Source organism: Agelaius phoeniceus, chromosome Z (genome assembly GCF_051311805.1).
Source record: "Agelaius phoeniceus isolate bAgePho1 chromosome Z, bAgePho1.hap1, whole genome shotgun sequence".
Taxonomy (NCBI): domain Eukaryota; kingdom Metazoa; phylum Chordata; class Aves; order Passeriformes; family Icteridae; genus Agelaius; species Agelaius phoeniceus.
In genome coordinates, this window is record NC_135303.1 from 71,395,963 (window position 1) to 71,422,755 (window position 26,793).

Below are 26,793 nucleotides of genomic sequence, written 5' to 3' on the forward strand. Positions count from 1 at the left end.
CAAACTTGAAAAAGATTAAAGGAAAAAAAAAAAAAAGAGTAATACATTCTCCAGAGAATAGCAAGTGTATTTCAAAATAAAGAACTGTGGGTTTAATTTCTTTTTTCTCCTTTTTTTTTTTTTTTTTTGTTCTATTTCTGTATTTCTGTGAGGCTTATGGTAATTCTTTTGTTATTTTTTTTTTGTTTGTTTTTCTTGTTTCTTTTTTTTTTTTTTTCCCAAGACTGTAGTTGCCACGTAAATTTATACACAAAGTAACTGCTCTCCCCTCCAGTGCAAGTTCACGGTCATGTTTTCAGGCTATAGTACTGAACACTGTTTTCTTGTATACATATTCCCATTGTTTCATTAAAGATAGATACAATGTACAGTACTTGTCTCTGGGACAGTAATGTTTCAAATGGCAAAACCTTTATGTTAAAACAGAAGTGAAGAGGCTACAGTAGGTATAGCCACCTAAGTATGAACTTTAGATCACAATTTCTAAACACCTGCCTACTGTACATAAGCATTAAAAATAGTCTTAGACATAGGATTTTATTTATATGTGCACGTATGTCCACCTCATCCCATATTTATGTTTGGCAACTATTTGGGAATTCAAAGGTGCAGCCCTCAGTAATTGTATTGTTTAAAAAAAAAGAAATGAAGCTTATCTATTCTATGAGAAAAAGAAATTCTCAAATATCAATTTCCAATTTTAAATTTAATTTCAATAGGAAAATATTAAAAATGTGCACATCTAAATTTTTCCATGTTCTGTATATACATATGTGTGTGTACTTATACATAGAAATGCTCATGTACCACACATATTCACAAAATTTAAGTGGAAATATTTTGTCCACTATTTTTCCCACACATATGACATCATATCTTTAAAAATGTCAATAATAATATCATTAAAAATAATATTACATTTATTCCATCATTATGTTTTTTTTATTCTTTCTTCATCCTTATTATGTCCACTGAGCATTAACAGGCCGAATTCTCCTTGCACTTCCACGGATGTTATGCCAACGGAATGTTGCTGACATCACATCAAGGACACATCTGGTTTACAGCAGCACAAGTGACAGGAGAATCAGGCCCAAATATCCCCAGGAAAATTAAAAACTGGCTGTATCTGCTCATATGGACCTGATGAAGATATACACACTACTGTCTAAAATCCCCTGAATGATTAACATGTAGCTCACCACAAAATTTTCAACCAGTAGCACAATGAAACAAGCTCCCCCCACCCCTTTAATAAATGTGAGAAAATACCCTAAAAAATATGGAGAAAGCGTAAACATTGTGTATATTACATACCATATAATACATGACAGTTTCAACATTTAACCTAAGCCACTTCCCTGACTAGTCAGGGGAGACCTGATAAATTACCAGTTAAGGGAAAAGAAAAAGTTATTTTAGAAATAAAGCATGTCTTTCCAATATAAATGACAACCTGCGTGTATTATATGGTACATACACACAGTACATACATGAAAACAAACTTATCTTTTCTAGTTTTGAATATCAGAATCTAAGTGAAGAAAACTGTGTTCTACAAATTGAATAAGCAGCTAGATTTCATGTTTAACATTCAAATTAATTTGGGGAGCAAACAAAGGTTCGTGCATCTTTCAACTCTGAGGTTTGACATTCATTCATACATTTTAAAAAAGCCCTCTTCAGCATTACAAGCAATTTATGGCAAGAATGCACTGTGATGCAAGACACATGACAATTGGCTTACCTTTCAAGGAGTTGGGTTTTTTAAATAAATCTATTATATAAAGAAATATGTGTTTGCCAAAAGTCTGTTAAAATTACATCAAAACAACTTTAAAACCTGCTCACTAAGGATAATTCAATTCAATGTCTTGTTTTTAAACACTTAGTTAACAGTTCAGAATATTGCCTGGTGTAGTTTGGATAAAGATGTGATATGAAGACCCATAAAAGAGTAAACATGTCTTCAGTTCAATTTGCTATGACAACAAAACTTCAAGAAAAAACTTCTAGCCTTTTTGGCCAGACACGTTCAGTGTACAAACAATCCCTTGCGGTACCTCTGTGCTCTTAATGAATCTGTAACAGAACAGTGCTCCCCGTAAGCCATTATTCACAGAACCTCTACTTCATGTCACATTCTGAAAAAGTCTCTTGCAGAACAGATTAACAGCAAATTGAACATTCAATATAAGTATCAAGGCCAGAAACAAAAAACCGGCCATTCCTTGTTATGTGTGCAGGTCAAATTTAAACTGTTAAGTTTACATTTAAAATTCTCAGGGCAGTTTGGGCTTTTTCTTTTTCCCTTGGGACTCACCTTCTATCACTGGTTGGCTTCAAAATTTAGTTAAGTGGAAGATACTATCTCACTGTAAGTACATGGAATTCATATGAAAAACTAAACCGTACATTGGACAATATTGTAGAACACCAAAGTAAGCTCCATAAAGAAATACGGTATCTTCCAGTATATATGTATAGCTCCAAAAAAAACCAAAAACCAACCAGCCAACCAACCCCAAAAAAAACAAAAAAGAAGAAGTTTATACAAGCAATTATAGTAAATTTCTTTCAATTAAAGATGCAACTCTCTCTCATTCCTGGCAAGAATAAATTTGTTCCGGCACTGCTTCTCCACAGTGCAACATATCCTGAGAAATTATTAAGAACAAAATACAGGGCTGTCATCACTAAGTTCTTGCACAAAACACAGTATTTAAATATCTTAAATAAAACAGCCAATAACCTATATTGTATCTGTCACAAAATGGGGTGTGTCCTGGGACACTGCTAATTCTTCCATCACTGATAATTAGAAAAGGATTGCATTCAATTATTGTTAATGTTTTTCAAAAGATCTGTGGCCAATAATGTAAAAGGAGGTAATTTTTAATTCAAGTTTTTTTTGTTAGTTATTTTTTTCTTAAACTGGCTACAAGCTAAGTTCTAAATTTTACATTGAATTACAAGTCAAATTTAAAACAATCCCTCTCAGAGGAGCATTTTCTAATTTTGTGCAACTTTGATGCAGAGCCCAACACAGTCCTATGAAGAGAGACAGTGCATCTTTAAGCTGATTGGCACTGAAATCCCATTTTCTTTAACTGCACTCTATTAGCTTGGCCAAGTTATCTCGTAATTCTGTTAGTTCAAATATTTTTCCATCAAGAATTTCTAAAAGTGTCTTCAAGTTATTGCGAAAAGCTTCTTGCTCATTCTGACTTTTCTCCAGACGTTGCTCTAGATCAGACAGCTGTCCTTCCAGGTCTTTGTTTCGAATTTCTACTTCCTTCAGAGAAAATACACAACATGTTAATGTGTTGTCTGCAAACACAAAGCAGTCTAATGTCCTCTTGGTGCTCATGTACTATTTTTGTCAACTGCTTTTTAAAATAGTATGTAAACCTTTCCAGTTTTCAGTATGTCAAAACCAGAACCTGAATTGTTACTAAGATTGCATATGTATTGCCACTTCCTCCATTTCTCCACAATTATCTGAAGGACTGAAACTTTTGGAGAGGAACAAACTCAACCAGTGAACAAATGATACACTTATTCAAGTGTGTTATCACTTCTATCATTCAGAAATGTACTGCCTAATGAAAACACCTTCTCAGAGTTTACTTACATTCAAGTATGCCCTGATTTAGACTACATTATTTGGTCAAGGACACGGTTCTCTATCAAAAGTTCTCATGCAAAAACCCATCCAGAACGCTGCTTTAGAGACAGAGGAGCACCACTTTATTTTCATCCTGTATATGGGCTTTGCACTCTGAAAATTAAGACAGGAACATGGCTGGGCCCAAGCAGAGGTCAAGGTGACTGTGACAAATGTAAACCAGGAGGTGCAAGCTGCACATGGTGCCTTGCTGCACAGCGCCCACCTGTGGAGCAGGGACACTGGGAGAGCCACCACTGCTGCACAGGTCTGCCCTTCCCATGCAGTGCGGGAAAATGGAGCAGCAGCATGTGGGACACAGCCCAGGGGGTCTGACCCTGAGCAAGCTCAGCTCTCACTCACAAGGAGAAGCCCTTGGCATCCACCCCTGGGACTCCTCACAGCTCCAGCTTGCACCTGTTGGGAGACAGTGCCAACTGCTCTGCCCTGTGCAAGACAGGTGCCCTCTCTTCAATCAAATCACAAATGAACCAGTCACCTAGGTCTGGAATAGCATATTGTTCTTTGTTCGATTCATTGCCCACCTAATAAATTTATGCTAAGTTTTGTAATTTCAGTTACAAAAATCATTTTCAAAGGCAGCACAGAGGCAGTGTGTTTAGTCTACCATACACCCTGTAGAGCATCTCTGGAAAAGTGCATAGTGAATTCATAGTATGTATGGCAACATGTTTTTCAACACCTCCTCCCTTTACAGTGGTTTTGTGCCACAAAGCTTTAACAGGCCTCCTCTGAGATTTTACTACAACTACTTTTACAAACAGGAAGGGAGATCTGGCAGCAGACAATGATCACAGCATGAGCAACTCCTCTTTCAGCCCTCCAACTCTCGCACTGGTTTTGGTGTGATTCTTCTGTCTCCCTCAAGGCTAAGAAATATATTCATGTTTACATTAGACAGATCTCAGCTACCCACAGAAAACAACCTGACCTATACAGAAAATATATTGGGTCATTCAAGAGTAACAGGTATGTAATGCCAGCCCTGTATCAAAACCTGAGAAAGGTACCCACTTGCAAGGGGTCTGGCAGCAGTATTGATTGGGTGCTGCATCCCTGGCCAAAGGGGGGATGGGGTGACATGGCCAATGCTCAGTTTCAGCTCCCAGCCTCTGCAGCAGCCCAGAGTTCTGGCCCCCAGCAGTGCTGCAGGACATTCACTGCCTCATAGCTGTGGCTGCTTGCAGAGCCAAGGGTTACCTCCCAGCCAAGCTGAAGGCCTCCCCTACTTCTTGTTTGCAAATGAGCAAGTAAAAAATTATGGAGTTTTGGGCACCAGTCTTGAACAGCCAGCACACCTGAGAACAGGAATTACCCCTTACTGCCAGGCTTAAGAGAAGAATTAATTTGTGTAGCACTGAACAATTTAGTTGCCAAAGCACTAAAAGAAGCTAACTGGATAGTGCACTTGCAGAAATTATACAAATAAAATGCAAACATGCTTATATATTGAATGGCTACTCCATTGCAGTTACAAATGAAGACAACTGGGTATAACCCAGTAATACCATGTAAAGACTCTTCTTCATTTGGTCTACTCCTGCCTTCCAGGCCAAGCACTTACAAGTACTACCTGGTGTAGTGATTGCACATGTTCATTACCCTCCAAGGGCCAAGTGATTACAGTATAGGGCATAAAAGTGAAATCCAAGGTCCTCTCAGCTTTGCCAGAGTGACACAGCCCTTTCTTTAGCTCACAGAAAACTGATTGCTGTTTTTCAGTATTTGCCCATCCTGTCATTGCTCCTCTCCTAGTCACCAAATCTGTGTGCTCTAGGAAGTCTTCTTGCCACTGCTCTAACCTCAATGATAATTAATTCCTGCAAGCAGGCAAGCCAGTGATGAAATAGATCACTTTGGGACAAATCTATAGATACTTATATGGCTTTACATTGTAATATCTGGGCTTGACTAGAGCATTCTGTTGGCCTGTATCTAGCACTGAAGAACACCCTTCAGGCCCTTCTCACACATTTTTAATAAAATATGCCAGAAGATATTGCTTTTAATTTCTGGAAAATGCTACTTCTTAAATTTACATTTGACCCTTATGCATATTTACCCTAAATTAGTATTAATGCTTTCTGCAGTGTTATTGCATTGTAAGTTCATGTCCAGCTCATGTGCAGTTTCCTGTTTCAAATCAGTCAACCACAAAACTTGCTTCTTGATTGGAAGAAGTGGGTTACATGTAATGTAATCTATTCCCCTAACTGTGCCATTTCCCTTTACTGGCAGCTGATCTCATCCAACAACAAATTTACTCTTTGATACATTCAGGCCCTTTTTAGAATGTATTTTGCACTTGGATTTTTTACCTTTGGTTTTATAAGCTCTTCTTTCATCAGATGTAATCATTTCTCATACTGTTTTGTCTTACAGAAAAATGAAATCATTACTAGTTATGTTTATTGTTCACTCTGTAACAATCTTTTGCAGAATTCAGTGCAAGGATTGGAATAAAATATTCAAACGATACACAACAGCAACATTTAGGAATCAGCCATATTAATAAAGATATTCTGACCTACTGTGAGAGTCATGCTCATCATGACTCACTGATATGACTTCTCTACATCACAAACGGAATTAGGACCCCGATACTTAACCTTCACGATAATATATTGTTCTTCATTAGAGTTTTCCAATGATTGATATCTAATCAATTCCTGATATGCATCTGTCAGAAATGCAGTACGCCTTGAAATACTAATTTCTTTGTATAGCATTTTTCATAGAGGATTTTTACCAAAATTTTTTAAAGTTACATAATCCACTTGCAAAGCACAAGAGGGGAAAAAAAAGCACAAGAACAAAGAGTGAGAGAAACAGATACAAACCCTGGAGAGAATCAGTCTGAAAATAAATGATGAGTCAGGTAAGTGAACATACATGAGACAGTGTGAAGCTACAGCAGAGAATGTGACAGATGTAGGATGAAGTGGCTCAGAAAACACCAGTATAATCAAAGCAAGACAATTACAGCAAAGACTCAAGATCTTTTTCCTGGGCAGGATCAGGACAGTAATTAAGTTTAAGCTTAATAAAGGCACCTTTTAACTCAGATCCTAAATGATCCTTTAAATTTACTTGAATAAAACCATACAGAGCCATTTCCAGAAACACATCACTTACAATGTGTCACATGGACGTATATACAAAATATATCCATTTGGTGATTAAACAATCACAGAATCATAAAATGGATTAGGTTAGAAGGACCCTTAAAACAACACAACAAAGGGTTTCAAACCTTTGTCATGGGCAGGAACCCTCTCCTCTAGATAAGGTTGCTCAAAGTGCCATCCAACCTAGCCTTGGACATTTCCAGGGATAGGCCATCCATAACTTTTTCGGGTAACCTGAAGCAGTGCTTCACCACCATCACCAAGTGGAATTTCTTCCTAGTATCTAATCTGAACCCACAGTCTTTCAGTTTGAAGACATTACTCCTTGTCCTATCACTGCAGTTCCTGATGAAGAGTCCCTCCCTGGCTCCCTGTAGGCCACTGTCAAATACTCTAAAGTTGCTGACAGTAACCTCTCCATGCAACCTTCTCTTCTCCAGGCTGAACAGCCCAAATGTTCTCAGCCTCTCTTCATGGGGGAGGTGCTCCAGTCCTCTTATCAGGCCTTATCGTGGCCTCCTCTGTACTCACTCCAGCAGGTCCATCTGTGCTGGGAGCCCAGAGCTGCAGGTGGGGTCTCAGCAGGGCAGGGCAGAGGGGCAGAATCCCCTCCCTGGCCCTGCTGCCCACCCTGCTCTGGATGCAGCCCAGGACACGTGTGGCTCTCTGGGCTGGGAGCACACGCTGCTGGTTAGTGTTGAATTTTTCATCTACCATCACCCCCAAGTCCTTCTGGGCAGGGCTGCCCTCAATCACTTATACATAAATATACCAAAATGGAACTACTGACTTTATAAGGTAAAATTTTAATAAAAAATTTACCATTTTCTAATCTTTCATCTCTTACTAGTCTCATAATTCTGCTTGCTAAGGATAATTCTGGCTCACTGCTACTTTTCATGTGATCTTACAATGAAACTACTGCATTTGCTATTGCTAGAACAATTTCCAACTCTCTTTACAATTACAATGTTATATTACAATGTCTCTTTTTAGTCTCACATAAATGCCTTTTCAGATGAAAACTTGTAGATTTAGCCTAAAACCAGCAACAGTTTTTGGAACAGGGAAGGTCAGTGTACTCAAAACACTCTTTAAACACTGTTCAAAGTAATAACATACTTTGTACAAACAAGTTGATGTAAGAATGGGGAAAATGAATGAACTCATTTTGATCTTTAGTGTTTTATTCTGCAGGTTAAAATTTGATTCATGGAGGTTCCAATTCATGTCACACATTTCAAAGAATAGCTGCCTAATGACTTCTAAGCTATGGCTGTGACCTGATGCAGCTTGCTTTCAGCATGCTAAGCCATAGAACCAAGAGAATTCCCTTTCAGCACTTTAGGGTTGGAGTTATTTAATGCCTGAGTTTCCAGTTCTTTCAAAACTCAGAAAGCTGAACCCAGAGTGTAATCCACATAAGCTTTTGGTCATTCCAGAGGCAGGTGTGACAAGGAATGTGGCTATGCAGGCTGGTCAGTGCGGCAACAGACTGGAAAGAGCTCAGATGGAGCATGGGAGGATATAATGAGAGAACATGAATTCCAGCAGCCTCAGCTACCTGGGATTACACACAGTAAGAAACAACTGCTAAGAAACAATAAAAACACAATGTTTCTAAATAATTCCAAGAAAATGTAGAAAGTGTGGTTTTAAAGCCTGTACTACACAAGAGCATTTTAACCCTTACTTTCTCAGGACATATTAAAAAACTGAACACAAACTCCTCCCAGGCTGATGATACACAGACAGACCATTTCAGTGGCATGCAAAAACTATGGGAAGACAGTGCTATGAAAATGAACCAGAACCAGGACATGTATCAGGGAAGGAAGTTTGCTAACCTGAGAGTACTCTGTGGACATGTAAAAACAATGTGGATGTGTTTCCTCAGAAAAAAATAGCAATTTAGAGCAGGTAGAAATTTTGATACAAATCCCTAAGGGTCATTCCAACCCAGCACTTTCAGGGCAGTCTAACCTACACATTCATCTGGCACATTCAGTAAATATAGCACAAGTTGCACATGTGAACTGCTCATTTGCTGATAAATTAAGATGATGCACTTTCTCTAAATTAAGATGATGCACTACAGCTCACCTGTAACTTCTGGGTCAGAGAATCCCTCTGCGCCTGGAGCTCTCTGGCATTTTCAATTTCTTGTTTCAATCCTTCTATTTCCTAAGGGAGAAGAAACAACCCTGCTAGCAATGTGTTACCTGGCTTGGCCTCAGTGCTGGTAATCTGGCTCCTGCTTCTTCTTCCGAGAAAGTCATTGCAACAATACCAAAACTGCCAGTTGGCTACTGCCCATCAGAGAACATGATGTGTAAGCCCTGCTTCCAATACTTCCGAATCACAGCCCCAAAACAGCAACTCCAGTGTCAATGAACAACAATAGACAAAAGCATTTTCATTTGTAAAAGTCCAAGTTTTCTTTTCCCCCTGAAGAGACACGAAATAATTTTTGCCCAAAAAATTAAGAAAACAAATTTTTTAATTAATTAATTAATTAATTAATTTTAAAAATGTAATTAAAAAACAAATTAATACTTTATATTCTATCAGAATCTACTCTTCCCCATTTTTTCAAGGAAAAAAAATCCAATTTTCAAATGTAAACTGCTTATTATGTCACCAGCAGCAGGGCTGAACATCAAAAAACTGCATGTTTTGATTGACTTCTGTAAAAAGAGAATCTAAAAGAAATGGCATCTTTAATTTAGCAATTAGAAAACAATAAGGTATAAAATAAATATAGATGAAATAATGAACAGAAGAGAAACCTGTTCTTAGTTTACTTCCAGAGACAAGAATAGAAACAGTGAACAAAACTAAAAGGTATCAAACTTAAAACTAGTAAGTACTCTTGTCCAGATAGGCATATTCACCTCCCAGAACTCCTTTTGGCAGGATTTTTTTGCAGCCAACAACTCAGCATAATCAAAAGAAATGGGCAACAAAATGGGAAACATTACCAAGCTGAGCCTAATCTATTAAATGGGAAGGAGTTTGGAAAAGGCTTCATTCCATTTTGAGAATATATTCTGTAATGACTGTGCCTCTCCTGCATCCTCCTTGGAAACACCTCACAGCACTGAGGGAAGGCTTGGCAAGACACACTGCCCCTCCAAGTACACACGCCAGTGCCCACAGTCTCTTACACGGGGCAAATAATTCTTCCTGTGCAGCTGCTTCCATCTCCTTTTTCCACCCATAAAGGGGTGATTCTTGATCCTTCTGTGGCACAGATATGCTTTCCTCTAGGACATATGCCAATGCAGGTGTTACTCCAATTCCTTTTATTTACTTGCTGCTGATCCAGGCCAAGGCACATGGCACAGTAAATACCAAGTTTCAGGCTGGGGGTTTGGCATGTTTTTAAGGAAATTGATCTTATGGAACTGATTTTATGGACCATAAAGGTCAGCTCTATTAACAGAGCCTGAAAAAGAGACTGGCTGGACAAAGGCATTGACCTATTACTTGTCTCAAACTCTATTCTCCAGAAAAACAGAAAGCATGCCTACAACAGCTTCCTTTCTTAGTGAATCTGGACTGCATCACTGTGATTATTGCCCTGTGGAAACCACTTATGACTTACTTTTGCAAACAGAAATGTTTGGCAAAAGCAAACAGGAAAACATGATAGTTTTTTTGTTGCTATCCAGATACCCAGCTCTATATTGGGCTAATGTAATTATATAAAAAAAAATACTAACAATTCAAAAAAGTTGAAAAAGAATTTACTTTGTAACATCAATAGCAAATAATTCAGTATCTAGCCATCACAAGCTTAATATTGAAAGGTTTTAGAAATTATGTAATAGAAAAGCCAAAAACAAATGTTAGCAGATACCTCTTCTTTTTTCTTCAGTGTAGACTCTAATTCCTGTATTGTCTGGTTTAATTCTGTCTTATGAGTGTGGACTGCATTGGCTTGACTGCTCACACACTCCAGCTCAGTCACCTGTTGAAATAAATAGAAGAAACACATACAGAATTAATTTCAATATATTCAAGGTACTATTATTTCTTTGCATCAAAGCTGCCTTTGAAATACACCCTAACTTCTGGATGACTTCTGTTGATTAAAATGGTGAAGGTGTTCTTATAAAGTTGGCATAATGTTCCATTATATATCATTATGTAAGTTGTTGCTGTGAATTCCTGGAAACAAATTCATTTGTTATATGCTGAGAAGAACGCTAATTAAAACTTATACTAATTATCAAAAGTTTTAACAAAGTTCTGAATTACCACTTCAAACACAGTAATGCCTTGATGACTAAACACAGATCTGTCTGTCTAACTAACCTCTCCATCTGACACTTAATCTTCTACCACCTTACTAAGTCACAATGTTCACACACTTCCTAGAAAGCCAATTAACATTTCACAGCATCACTCGGCATCAACAGTGCAATAGCAGACACTCAGCCAGCAAAGTACAGCTGCCAGCTTCTAACTTTCCCTACTAATGGAGCTCATCTCTCAGTCACAAAGGCAACAGCTAATGTCACAATTTGGATCTGCTCAGTTCCCCTTTTATTAGCAGACAGCAAGCATGTTCCCTCTGCCCTTGATTATGTTAAGATACCTGGCAGTGGTATGCACTTTTGTTTTATTTCATAATCAAAATGATGCTAATATTCTGCCACTCACAGATAAACAGTTTTAAAAAACAGCTGCTGCATCAAAGAAACAAAATCCATGCAGCTAGAGCCTATGCAAAAATCTCGTTTATGTACCTCTCACATTTCAGGTCAGAATATTAGAGAACTTTCACACCACGTCTGCCTGCATGTGTGCACTAAAACATTTTTGTTTAATAACTAAAACCTAATAATGAATTTCTCTCCATAAGTTATAAGCCTGTCAATCCTAATATAAAGTTTTCAACAGAGCTGCATGGCATGCCTACAAATCTGGCCATGAAACTCCTTTGAACAAAATGCTAGTTAATTCTGCAACAAAAACCTTTAACACTCAATTTAACATTCTTAGAGAGGCAGCCATAAGGCTGAGGGTAGATATTTTCCAAGACAATTTAATTTCTTAGGTAAAATAGTATCTCAGGGAATCAAGGTTGCTCCTTTCCAGCACCAATGTCCCCTAGCTAATAAAGCCACTGTGATACCAGCAATTTCAAACTCTGAACTATTTGTAGGCTCAAAAGGTAGATTACTGAATCAAGTCCAAGGGAAGCCAAGATGAAACACAAGGAAATTTAAACAATTTCTCCTGTCTGAATCACAGACCACAAACCTCTCCTCTGCAATAGCCATGATGAATCTAGGCTCTTCTGCTGGAAAGCTATTGGTTAGACATTTCTGCACATGAGGTTTGTAATGGAGAGAACTGAGATTGGAACAAATTCTTGGCAGGGGGTAAAGGGAATGAGGGAGTAGGATATAGCTTGGTAAGGCAACATTCCCTTCCACCCTAAAGAACTTTCTTATTTGCTGGTATTGTCCCAAAAGGAATACCAGGCTCATGACAAGACAAAAAAAATTTTAAAAAAAGACTTATTTGCTTCATTTTATTACATGCCACTGAGCATTACAACTGAAGTCTTAGATGATTTTCTCAATTACACATATCTATCTGTATTTAGATTCTTATAATACTGTTACAGTGTTCACCACTGCAATTACACAAACAAGAACTGGAACACATCAATGAGGACAAACCTATGTCTGTACAGTGTCTGACCTAACATCTAGAGGGAGCAAGAATCAGAAAGGCACAGAGCAATTTAGACTGGAAAGGGACTGGTGGACATCTGGTCAAGGCCTCCTGGTCAAAACAGGGCAAATTTTGAGGTCACATTTGCTTGCTCAGGGTCTTGCCCAGTCAAGAATCCTCCACTATTCAAGCAGAACTGCGACAGTTCTGACATTGCAGGTTTATGAAGAGCTCTAGCTCCTTCCTAAGTTTTGCTGGAACTGTCAAACTCATTCACCCCTTTCACCTTCAGCTCTTCTCATGTTTAACTTTTCAAACATTTCCAAGCTTTCCTGCTGAGATGTTGAATAGTAACTTCCAAGAAGACAATCTCTCTTCAAAAGCTGTTGCACTCAGCAAGACCCACCGGCCCTCAGCAAGCACCAGCACAGAATGCTCACTTACAAAACCTCATCTGGAGAGATGAAAGTAAGCCCAATCCCCAAACTACCTCTGCCCTAGAACCTCATGCCTTGAAGCATGCCTGCAGAGGTCTCTTGTCCTGCGACTAAGGAAGCACCTGGACTCCCCCTGTTCTCCATATGGTTTCCTCTTGGCTGGTACAGAGGATGTATGTATTGGTGCAAGCTGGGAATCCAAGGGGTGATGAATCAAAGTGTTGGATGAAATGTTACATTCTAACTTGCATCTATTATTGCTAGTTAAACACACCTCCTGCAGCAGCCCTGCCAGGTGCACAGCTCATGTGAATACTCCCAAGTACACTCTGGTCCACGTTAACTCAACACATTTATTGAAATTGCTTAAGCAAACACAGATGATTATTCTTAAGCAGAGCAGGCCGTGCTCCCACAAACCTTCTTGCCAACAGAAGCAACTGCTCTCAGAGGGACAATTAATTGCCAGCACTAAAAGGGCTGTGATGACTTACTCTAGCCCAGCTTTTCTCTGGGCAAACATCCATCTCTTACTGATTATGCAAGAAAATAATGTTCAACTGTTTTGTTTACTGTTGATTGAAAACTCAGTAAGCTGGGAAGAAAAAGAACAAACTCAATTAAAAAACTGGGTTATTTTAATCAATCTTATTTAAATGCCCATTTCTACAGAGATCTGAAAAGATGTCAAATATTTTCAGGTTTTTATCTTCTTGAATGTACCTATAAAGATGAAAAACATACTGTGACCCTTTCAAAAAGATCTGTATAGTAAGATGGGCTGAAAAAGGATGTGATATAAAGAATATGCAATTGAAAACAGAAGTAACAAAAGATAAAGCTCTAGGCAAAAAATCTGCATAGCATATACTTGTCCTGTTTTTTGTCTCAAATTGCATTTAATTTTCTCATGATCAGTGGTCCAAAAATCATTACAAGTAACTGTTAATGCATTATGCACAGAAGGGGGCATAAAAGCAAGTTAAAGTGCTTTAGCCTGACCCTCCCAAAAGCTATTATCAGGGACACTCCTCATTCAGTGTTTCAGGTTTAAAAGCAAAGCTCAATCAATCCTTCAAACCTTTGCACAGCAGTATCAAGCAATGTACCCGTGATTACACCTCATTTTGAGTACAGAATTCAGACTGAAAGAACAATCTTTGAACAGTAACTGGCTAAACAAAGTCCTGCTATTGTGCTACCCTAAGACTGCACTGACTTGCATATCTGAAAACGTCAATAACTCTGGCTTTGTATTTGAGACTAAAAAAGAAAAAAGTTACTGTTCCTAGCCTCTGTTTCTTTATTTTGCATTTATTATCCAGGTAAGGATTACATGTAAGGAAAATATTCTGAAAAGGCTTTTTAGTGACTATTTAGTGTGCAAACTCTTCTAGGATGTGGATGGTGTTATACTCAACTGCCTACTTCAGTGTGGAATACATCAGCCAAAGTAGGACAGCAAAGCAACTTCTTCTGGCAGACCCTAGACCCTCCTAGCAGTGGCCATTGTAGAGTTTTCTGGAGATTTTAGTCTAGGTTCAACAACCAATAAATGCAGAAGGATTCCAGGAAGAGATTTTCATTGCAGCAGAGGGCAAGCACATTGGGCTGCTGGGAAGACTGGAGGAGTGAGGCCTCAGGCACATACTACAACAAGGAGTAACAGCCTTGGTGTGAACTTAAGACAGTGACTGCCTAAAGCTTCAGAAAACTGGAAAGACTATCAAGAAAATCCTGACCACAGAAAGTTACTTTGCAAGTGAAGACTTCAGGTAGACAGAAGAAAAGAAGTGGAATGGCACAAATATTTTGAGTGGTGACCTGCCCCAGGCAATTATCGACTAAATGATTCTGTGCTGTGTTTGCTCCAGCTGGAATAATTTTTTCAAACCACTTTCTTGAGATGAATTGTAAGTTCAGTACCAACAGATCATGCAATTCCTTCTCACCTACATACAGAAATTATTCCAACTTCTACAGAAAGGCAAATCAAGACACATTAGACACAGAATCCATCTAGAACACAGAATTTGTCACACAACTGTAGAATAATTCAGGTTGGAGAAGACCCTTAAGATCATTGTTTCCAACAGTTAACCCAGCACTGCCAAGTCTACCACTAAGCCACATCGCCAAGTACCACATTTACACATTTCTCAAATACCTCCAAGGATAGTGACTACACCACTTCCCTGGACATCCTGTTCCAACGCTTGACAGACCTTTCTGTGAAGAATTTTTTCCTACTAACTAAACTGGCACAACTCAAGGACATTTCCTCTGGTCCTCTTGCTTGTTACTTGGGTGAAGAGACCAACCCCCACCTACAGACTCCTTTCAGGCAGTTGTAGAGAATTATTAAGGCCCCTCTGAGTCTCCTTTTCTCCAGGCTAAACACCCACAAATTCCTCAGTTGCTCCTCACAGGACTTGTGCTCCAGACCCTTCACCAACTCCACTGCCTTTCTTTGGACTCATTCCAGCACCAAAATGACCTTCCTGACCTGAGGGGCTCAGGATTCAAGGTGTGGCCTCCCCAGTGCCCAGCACAGGGGGCCAATCCCTGCCCTGGCCCTGCTGGCCACAGCATTGCTGATCCAGGCCAGGATGCCATTGGCCTTCTTGGCCACCTGGGCACAGCCTGGCTCATGTTCAGCTGCTGTCACCAGCACCCCCAGGTCCTTTCCAGCCACTCTGCCCCAGCCTGTGGAGCTGCCTGGGGTTGGTGTGACCCAAGGGCAGGACCCAGCACTGGGCCTTGTTGAACCTCACACCATTGGCCTCAGCCATGATCCAGCCTGCCCAGATCCCTCTGCAGAGCCTTCCTGCCCTTCAGCAGATCAGCACTCCCACCCAGCTTGGTGTCACCTGCAAGCTGATTGAGGGTGCCCTCCATGAGATCATTGGTGAAGGTATTAAACAGGACTGGCCCCAGTACTGAGCCCTGGGGAACAGCACTGGTGACTGAACACCAGCTGGATGTAACTCCACTAACCACCACTCTCTGGGCCTGGCCATTCAAACACTTTTTAACCCATATTAGCAGCATATATTCAGGGTGGCTGTAGCCTTTTTTCTTTACCCGACACAACTAACTTGCTTTTTCTATATTGTATTTTTCTCCCTTTTATTTACTGTAGATGCAATATCCAAGATTTACTAGCCCAAGCTACAGTGCAGAACACATAGAGTGCTCTGAAGTCACACAGAGTGCTCATGCTAGACTGAATTGAAGTATTAATTACCTATTTTAACTGATTAAGTTACATCCCTAAAAGGATCGTAACTATGACTGTGACAGTATTGTTCCATCAATAATTGAAGATGAACTTCCCACAAATGAAAAAAGAGCCCTTTGCTTTCCATGAGGAGAAGAGAAATGCTATTTCATGGGTCAGCAAAACTGTGGTTAACTGCAAAAAGTTTCACATAATTTATGCAGAGAAAATGTCTCAGTTCTTAATGGTAGACAGTACTATGAAGCACAACAGAATGCAACAAGCTAATAATAAAAATTATTCCAGCATAGCTTTTAAGAATAAAAAATTCTGGGAAGACTTTTGGTGTTAAGAAATGTGAAAATGCAGAAAACAAGAAAAATTGATTTTTAAGGGTGATTCTGAAGGAACAAAAAGCACACAATGGTATTATTCATATAAATCACTTCTGACAGGAAATTAATTACTGTAGTTTTCCAAGATTTACCCATAGATAAAGCAATAACCTGGGGGTGAGTGTTGTGCACTACCAGCAATTTATTCCTTTTTTCAACAGAAAAAACAGAAGATTTTGCTGAAAAAGGACACATTTCTGTCTTTGAGCAGTTGATACCTTAAGCGATGGAAATACCAAAATGTTTTCCACAGTAGATGAAATAGGAATAACCTATCATCTGCTTGATTTTTGTGAAGAAAAAATGAAACTGTGAAGAAAGCAATGAAACTCTAGTAGGAATCTTTGAAAATATAAGTCTACCAGAATTGATGATTTGACCTTCAGCCATGCATTATTATCTGCAATTGATATGGTAATACTAAATTCAAAGCACCTCCCTTTCCCTACAATCTAATTAGCAAATACTTTTTCCAGTCACCTGGCCAGTTCATGAAACACATGCAATGTAAACACTGTACAGATATCATCCTTCAGTCCTGAGGATCTAAATCCAGTAATTTTCTTATTCTCCTGCAGAGCTTTGGAATTATAGTATGTATTTAATTATGCAAGCTTTAACTATGTAAACATCTTGTCGCATGCCTCCACAAAGCATGTGTTTTATAATTTGTAGATACACTTTTCTTAGGATTTTCTAGAAATAAGATGGTGATGAGAGAGCATTTCTGTGAAAAATTATTTTATTAGCCAGAGTCAGAGTAGCCTAGTTGTTGGTTTGTTGAGGTTTTTTTCCAAATTATTATCTTGTATATGACACGTTCAGAGAAAGTAAATTCCCAGAAAAAAAAAAAACAAAAAAACCCCAAAAAACCTAGCAAAACAGTCTTGGGTCCTAAATGCAAATCTTCTCAAAAAAAAAAAAAAAAAAAAAAAGGCAAATTCACATTTTGATTCAAGGAACATAACCTGATACAGCTGCTCTGTCTGAAAAGAGATCATTGTTCTTGTAAAGTGTAATTATCAGCCAAGGGTTGAATCTTCATAAGTGCTAGGTGGATTATCTGTATGAGGGATCATGGACACAAAGAGAGATTAAAATATGTGCTGGGTTTCACAATTCTTCACCTAAGAAATGCTCTGATAGCCTAAGACTGACAACACATACCATTTCAAAAATAAGAAAGCACTTATGATGGCTGAAATGGATATTCTAGGGACTAAAATGTACATCTAAAAAAGAATTCCCAACATATTGTCTGAAATAAAATGCTTGGATTTTTTCCCACTGGTATCCCTAATGCCATGCAAAAAAGTGGTCAACTATTTTCATTGTAAAGAAGAAGTACAAAGCTGCTATCTAACCACATGAAAATTACAGTATCTTAAGGAGAAGATTTTACTTGGTAAACTTTTTTTTTCTTAATCAATCAAACCTAATTTATTCAAAGCTAAATTTGAATTGTTCAGTAGGAGGGACACAGTCTTAAAGGGAGAATGACAAGAGATATACATCAAATGAAAAAGGTGAATTACCAGTAATTTTTTGGATCAGAACTCCATTCATAAATTTCTTGTTAGTATGTTTTCTGTCACATTCCTTCATATTTCCACTCTTAGATAAAGTTCTTCCTTGGGCATATAAAACCAAACAGTTTTCTACAGTCGTCACAGGGCTGCTAACAAGACTTGTCAGCAAATATGAAGTCCATGGCATGGGCTCCAACCCAGCAGATAAATTCATCACATTGCAATTGCATGTTCAAAAGTTAGTTTTGGCTATTCAAGTATCAATGTAGCTGATGGAAATGTGGAGGTGACTTCTAAAGGGTCTGCAAAGATTTTCTACAGATAATCTGAACAGATGATTTATACAGCACTCCATACTTCTTTTGAACTTTCACAATCCTTTTACAGACTGTTGTTCTCTTTAAGTGACATGGAAACAGTTCAATAAAATGACCATGTTTTTATTTTGGTATGCTCAGGCAATTTTTTAATATCCATTTTAAAAATTGTTTTAACAGTAGGAAAATCACGGTCCATTATTTGTCAGGTGATTTTAATAACTACATAAGATATCTCACATTTATTTCATTCATTGAATGAAAGAACACAATAGCCTAATTTTTATCTTATTTTATGGGAAATTTTTGAAAAATAACAAGCTAGAATTCAAGAGTTTACCTCTCTGTTTTTTCATGAGTACCCAGGAGCTTCTTCACTTCCCTTCATCTCTTTTTATCTTAGGCTTCTTTTCCTGAAGATGAATGATATTCAAGGACTGCAGCTCATATTATTATGCACTGGTGTTATTACTTTGTGCTATTGCCCAGTGTCATAGGATGATTTACTTAGCAGATAGCGTGCATGAAAAAAAATTAATCATTTTCTTTTTTAACATGACAAAGACAGAACTTTGGGTTACTTTCCGTAATTTATATCATCATTCAATCCTTTCCTCTTTGTGGTACCAGGATTAATGTTAGGGCCCATGCTATTCTATTTGTCTGGAGCAGCTTACTTCAGGGTTTTTTCTTTCTGTTACTGAGCTGTTCTAAACTCATGAATCCCTTTTGATGTCAAAAAGCTATGCAAGGTGTGTAGGAGTGCTCATCAGCCACATTTAAGGGAAATTTTTTGTTGTTTCTGAGCAGATTAGAGAAGGCTGAGAGCTCCAAGTTAAGCTTGTGACTGGGCATCACATTTTCCTAGAATTATTTCTTTGTATTTGAGAGGTAAAAATCCATACACCCATTTAGCAAACTTCTGAAAAATAAACTGTCTGATAAAATATCAAATACAGTGCTTCTGAATTAAGCCTAGAATGTATCAGGAGAAAGCACAACACTTTAATTTATTGAGAATGTTTCACTCAGCCACACTGAATCTGCATTATGCTTTATCTCAGCTCTAGGCATTATTAAGGCAGAGAACAAATGGAAGAAGGAAGATAAAAGCCTCAGGGAAAGCAAACAAATGTAGGTTAACACAAAAAAACTGAACTGATAGATGAGTAAACCTTATACTTACTCAGAGTTGGCCAAAAAAGAAAAGTGGAATTATTTTAAAAGTGCAACCAAAATCAAAGAAAGAGAACCAACCTTAGACAGTTTCCTTAAGAGTGGAACTCTTATTCTCCATGCTTTTATCTCTACAAGAATTACTAGAAAAAAGGAGAACTATCTGAGACTTGTGGGAGACTGAAATTGTTAATGGGTCAGCACTGGCAAAATCACAGGAGGCCTTTTGCCCACTATAGCAAACTGCAAAGAAGCATCTGTTCATCATCTGACCACCAAAGACCACCCCTCCCCAAATACACCTACTAACTGGAATTTGGATTGTGACTGGAATTTAAGATAAAGGGGGTGCTATTGTCCAACCATTCCAGGTCTGGGGAGAAGAATGCATCCACAAGTAATACTGGAAGAGAGACTGGAATGCTAAAGTCTCAAACATTCAGGGGGCAATCTGCTGATGTGCAAAGTATCCACCCAAGTGCAGAGGGCTGCCTGGGCAGTATCAGGGACACTCACATGAGCCTGAAGGAGGCTCATCTCTGCTGATGGCCATTGAGCTAAACTGCACTGGCACAATAGGCCAGATGTAACAACAGTGACCCTGAGCATATAAAACTCATGAAATCTTTTGAGTTTTGTGGACTTTCCCCACCCCCGATGGACCAACATCTTCAATTCAAGCAACAGACATCAAAATTATACCAAGTCTTATTTCTGGAGCTAACAAGGGGGGTTGACTATAAATCTTTCCTTATTTGCCCTTTTTTCTCTTTCTTTTCCTCACACATTTTTAAGTGCTATTTTTATACTCTTATATTGCTATTTTGCTGCAGATAATAAGAACTAAAATGGCTACAATTGGCTGTTTGTCTTTCCAACCAAATTGTTTTAAAAGAAACTGTGTGTATATATATATATATACACATATGTTTACAGATACTGACTATTCAGTGTCATTTCACTCTAATCTGCCCCAAGAGATTTATTAACAAGAACATGGGTTACCCTTGTCTTCTAGAGCAGGATGTAATATAGACTTGATATATAATTTATACATAATCTCAGGTGAGATTGATTCCAGTTTGGGGAATATTTTTTGGATCAACTGCAGCTACAGGCTTACACAGAACAGATAAACTGCACAGAAAGACAGCACAAGACAGGGACTGAACACTGCTTGTTGCCACATGAGCTGTAACCAAAAGTCTCCAGATCTGCCATTTAAACAGCACATTTTTTATTTTTATAAGAAAGAAGCATCTGACTTGTAGTTTGTTTTTTTTTTGAAGTGAGGCACTAATTCAGTTTGAAAGATCAGTCTCCAGTCTCCATGCAGTTTAGAAGAGTTTTTGTATTGCACTGCACTGTATGGTAACAGATGGCGATTGAATTTTTTTTTTTAACACTACATACATTTTTTTGCTTAGAGAGTTTAATTCATTGGGTTAGCTAAGTCTATATTTTTCTATAAGCAATTCCAACAGAGGGCAGTACTCCCAATGAACTCCCCTATTGTAATAAACTGGCATTCCCAGAGAGAGTTAGGAACAGAGTGTTTCCATATTCTTTGTGAAATATCAACAAGTCCTGAGGTCACAGGTTACAGAATCACCTAATAAAGGCATGTAAGTAATGATCAAAAGGGCACACCATAGATAATACCCTGTTATGGATTTTATGCTTCCTCAGAAATACAAATACCTGCAGGAAATTTGCTCAGAAAAAGTTAAGAAAAATCATCAACTGTTAATGAATATAACCTCAAAGACCTGATTAATACCGTTAAATGTAGTATCAAATAAAAACAAAATTAAATGCTAAAAACTCCTATATTCATTAATTTTATTTTCATTAATTTAATTTTTCAATAACAGATTTTAAATAAGACTTGACTGAGAGTGGGAGTAACATAAAAAAAATAAAGTGATCTTTGCCTGTTTTGTCTGGCTGAGTCTCCCAAGGCAGACACAGCTGCTGTTGTTGTGCATTACTTTTCTTTCTTAGGTAAGGATTTTACTGTCTCAGCTTTGTGTTGCAAAGCTGAGACAATACATTTTTTTTAGGAAGAATGCTACCTTATTATGTCCACATTTAGCAATGAGTTATTCACTATAAAGCCTATCTAGTGTTCAAATTCACCTGAACATTTGCACTGTAGTAACTTTAATAGAAGGCTGTAATTTAAATAATTTTATCAACTGTGACTGTTATCATCTATTCACAAACCTGGAGCACAGGCTACAACTCCCACTTTTCCAAATGAGAAGCTTAAATGAGATGACAGACAAAGAGGCAGTCTCCCTCTGTACAAACACACATTACAAGCTTCTGCTTCACTGGAACAATTCTGAAGCAAAGTTTTGTCAGCAACTGCCAATTTCTTGAACTGAAAGCACTTTGCAAAAATCACCAGTCTTAATTACATTTCATGTGTTTTGTCCAGTCAGCTATGGCACACAGAGTTACAGTCTGTTGGAAGTTGTTGGTTTTCCTATCAAATCCTTTGCCTGGGACTTCAGGAGTGTTCTCGGCAAGTCTGTCTAAGTGTAGGACATCCCAACAACCTGCCATTTCCCTAAGTTTCCTAAACTGCGGGGTATTCCTGTTTGTCTTTCACACAGGTTAGGTGTAGTCCACTGGATGAATACAGGATTATTCTTGGGACTACATGAACAGCCTCCAGTTAGACAAGTCCAGCATAGGTCGGAAAGATGGATTTTGCAGGACTTGGCTAGCTGTAAGTGCCATATCTTATTTTCTATAGGTGACTACAGCATTCAAAACTGAGAGGTCTGCAATATTCACCCTTCTTTTTCAACATATTCATGACACCCATTTTCATGCATAAAATTACAATGGTTTAGTTTGGGTTTTTTGCATTTTTTCCTTAAATAAGTGTCACAGAATCATAGAGTGGCCTGGATTGGGATGGACCTTAAAGATTATCTCATTTCAACCTCCCCTGCCATGGGCAGAGACACCTTCCACTAGACCAGATTGTTCAAAGCCCCATCCAACCTGGCCTTGGACACTTGCAGAGATGGGGCATTCACAACTTCTCAGAGCAATCTGTTCCTGTGCCTTGCCATGCTCACGGTAAAGAACACCTTTCTAATGTCTAATCTAAATCTACCACCTTTCAGTTTGAAGCCACTTCCCCTTGTCCTATAATACATGCCCTTGTAAATAGTACCACTCCAGTGTTAAGTACACCTCCATAATTTTTTCTAAGCTAACCTTTATTAACAAAAGTGATAAAGCTTCATCAAAGACATCTTTCCTTCACACATGTTACTCATGCCTTCACTTTGGAGAGGAATATGCCCTAAGCTATGACAAATTCATATGGATAAAGGTTGATAGACTATACAATAGAGAGAGTCATATGTGAAAAGAGGAGCAAAATTAGATATTGAATACTTGTTTTCATAACTTAGACTTCAACCTTGCATGTTATATTCCTTCCTCAAACATTGTCCTTCCTTCCCCCATTGTGAACTAACTTCTGGTTTACCAAATGATCTCTGCAAAATTTGTAATGCAGGAAACAGGACCCAGACCCTTCTGTATGAAAACAGGTGCAGATCTCTACTTGTATATAGTGACCTTGTGTTTGAGTTGTTCAGAGTCCTTCCTGTGCAAAGAGGAGGGCAAGCTCTTCATCTTTGTTATATGAGGGCATTACAATAAGGTTTCTTGAACTTAAAAATTCGATGTCAAGCTTCTGAGGGCTTAAATGCAGAAAGGACTGGACTTCAGTGCTATGGAGAATGTAATGAAACAGATGTGATGGCATCAAATAAAGAGTTAAAGCTGCCAAATAAGTCATAAGGTTTGATAACTTCTTGCAACAATAACCTTTGCGGAAAAAGAACTCCTACAAAGCAAGTAATTCCAACTGGAGGAAATGCTTTTAAGAAACCTGGAGGAAATGCTCTTAAGAAAATCATTAATTTCTGTCTCGAAGATTAAACCTGAAGCTGCAACAGTAAACTTGTTTTACTTGAAAATGAGTGAATACAGTCACCAGTTCCACCTCAAGGATCCTGGCCATTTGCTTTGACTTACCCGCTTATGAAGACGCTCTGCTTCCTCCTGATATGCAGCAAGTTGCTGTTTCCATTGTTTCACGTTGGCAGTGGACTCCAGCAGGGCTGCTGTGAGCTTAGCATTATTACCCTTGAGCGTGGCCAGTTCTGCCTCCCAATGCTTGCTGATTGTCGAACTGCACAGACAGAATGAGAATGGTCAGAACTCTCAAATCTCTTCCTTTATGCTTCTTAAATGTCTTATAAATTTTCTTTTAATATCCAGCAAAAAGAGAATTACACAAAAAATTATATAACTAACTAACTAAAGAATTATATAACTAACTGGATTCTCATTTAGTTGTTTTATTTGGTATATAATTATATACCAAATAAAACAAGTATATAATTATATACCAAATAAAACAACTAAATGAGAATCCAACTGCTCAAATCATCAAAACTATAAATTAAGAAAGTATAGGTAACACCATTATTGGAAAAAAAAAATCTACCTTTCCCATTCAACAGGCTATATTTATAATAACATGTTAAAGATCATGAAACCCACATAAGTTTCCCAAAAGCTACAGCCTGAAATTGGAGAATATTCATATGATTAGTCACTCTTTTAATATATGCACATTGAATGGAAGTGCTTTTTTAATCCACTACTTTATTAAATGTATTGTAGGAAAATATTTGTTATCAACTTGATTAAAGAGAGTTAATCACATGCTTTGGAAGTGCACCTTTGATGTCTTAATGTAAGTCTTCCATTTCTGAAATATACTTTATTAAACACCATATTTAATTTGTTCTTGCAAATTCAAAGACCTTGAATTTTATAATACTGTTAATATTTTTTCCTCACTAATATGAGCAAAGAGAGTAGAGATCAAATAGGATGGATATATTACTGCTTTACTTCAAAGTGGAAGCTGATGTTGAGGTTTACTGAAGCAGTCTATAGAGGAAAATTCCTGCTTACAATTTAGTTGCTCTCTTGGAAAACACAGGGTTTTAATTTTCACAGGTAGTTAGTTTGCCATCATCTGCAGACCATATCTTTACACTCAGTATGCAAGGGAAAAGTATCTCAGATATATCAGGTGAATGCATTATATGCATTATATGCAAATAGCTCATTAACATGTACTTGTATAATGCTAACAGCATGTGAGTTGCACACCTACATGGACAGTACATGCAGAAAATAATTTTTTTTTCATTAGCTCACTGCCTGAGGCATCAGTGAAAACCAAAAATCTGTAACTCTGACAAAAAAAATATTCTATGAAGAATTATTATATAATTACATATTTTAAATATATCTCTTAATATTATGAAATTAATTACTATTTTGAATGTAAGTTTACAGATTTATTTGAACTTTGTACACACGTATAATGAAATATTTTGCCATTATTCTGTCCACTTGGTGTCTTTCTTCCACTTCCTGCATATGCAAAGTCCATCCCATCAAAGCATATTTCAAAAACATTATGACTCCTATAAATGCTCCTTAGGTGTTCAAAATTAATCATATACTGGGGAACATTCATTACCTATTCAGACCATATTTCACTAAAATATTAGATCTGATTCTTCCATGGTACAGCATTTCCTTCCAAATAGTACTTTGTCTCCTTGAACAGGAATACAAGTTTCTCCAGAAGAGGAATATGCTCTAGCATTTAATGATACAACTAATTACAAGTTCACCACTGGAAATTTTAGATCTTAAAGGACTAAACTAAAATAGTTATGATCCTACTTCCTCAGGGGACACAGACTCACATATTCAACAAGATAAGCATGAATTTCTGTAACCATGTTCACTCTTCTGTTCCTCTAATCAGATTAAAGTTTCACTTATGGTAGCCCAGAATATAAGCAAACTGTATTAAAAGAATGCTCAAAATGTCTAGTTCATTAGTATATTCATACTCCTCTCCTGATGTTCTGATCCGACAATAGCCAATCCAGTAGTTTCATGCGAGTGAGTTCCATTTAGCAGTCCTGCAGGACTATTGGCTACTACTAGCTTCTAGGAAATTGTTTACACATGAGACTCTCTTACGAAATGTGCCTTACTACTCATCTTTGCCCTCAGAAGATATATGCACACAAACTGATGTAACACAGCTGTATCTCAGGCAAAGGCTGAGAACTGTCTGATCATTCGTTATCCAAAGAACTGAAAGGATTTTTTTTTAATCTATTAATGCATATATCTACAATGATACCCACTAATCCATGAAGGACCCAGAAGTCAGACTCTCAGGTAGAGATGAGCAATAATGTGAGGGTGATTTGTGGTGTGTATCACTTTCACCTTTGCCTGGTGCCCCTACTACAGTGTCTCCCAAGAAAATAGCCAGAAGCTTTTAAGTTATTCCTTGTATAATGGAATGTCAGTATGAAATATGAAGCATGTATTTTCTATTACTGCTACGGTTACCCTAGTTCAAAAGCTGTAAGGTTTCTTTGGATCTGGTTATTCTTCAATTACTTATTCTCAATAGGTATTATTTCTCAACTGTACTCTTTTTCCCTAAGAGACCCACATAGTTGGCAGGAACGTTCCTGTACTAATACAGGTTTGACTTGCTTGTTGCATATACTGGGGGTTTTTTGCTACGAATAATTGTTACTGTATCTTCTACAGATTCTGCTACAGTGGCATAAAATGGAAACACTTTAGTTAAATCAGTCTAGTTCTGTATTTGGTAACATACAAAGACTTCCTAACTCTTTAGATTTATCCTTTCTTCTTAATGGATATCATACTGGGAAACACAGTCCCAAGGGTGTGGATTTTTTTGTTTCACAAAATAATAATTTGATTAAAATAGCCCTTAACCAGTCCTGGCAGTTTTGACCTTCTTTCCTCAAATACTTTCTTAAGAATTAAAAAAAAAAAAAAAAAAAGAGAAAAGGGAAAATAAAAACAACAAAGAAGATAATGAAATTATGTTCCATGGATTAGCTTAGTTAAAACTGGATTTATATTAATTACTTTAGAACCAGATAAAAGCACACTTACAACAGGCTGTTCTTAGGTTAGGCTGAAAATATCTGCTTCTGCCTAACTGAAGCTTGTATCTGTAGAGCTATTACTGGTTCAAATTCACCAACCCTTCCTGAGAAAACACTGGGAAACATATGATTCAGACACAAT

The 26,793-nt window shown here is 37.7% G+C and overlaps 1 protein-coding gene across 1 annotated transcript in view; it reads right to left on the reverse strand.

Annotated features, from left to right (window-relative positions):
* Window positions 1-274: 274 nt before the first annotated feature.
* HOMER1 (homer scaffold protein 1) overlaps window positions 275-26,793 on the reverse strand; it is an 88,320-nt gene continuing 61,801 nt past the window's right edge. Inside the window, exons 6-9 of the mRNA XM_054652671.2 lie at window positions 23,650-23,806; window positions 10,679-10,789; window positions 8,920-9,000; window positions 275-3,295 (exon numbers count right to left, since the gene is read on the reverse strand). Of these exons, the coding sequence (XP_054508646.1) occupies window positions 3,107-3,295; window positions 8,920-9,000; window positions 10,679-10,789; window positions 23,650-23,806 (538 nt within the window). The 3' untranslated portion in view covers window positions 275-3,106. The remainder of the gene's footprint in view (window positions 3,296-8,919; window positions 9,001-10,678; window positions 10,790-23,649; window positions 23,807-26,793) is intronic.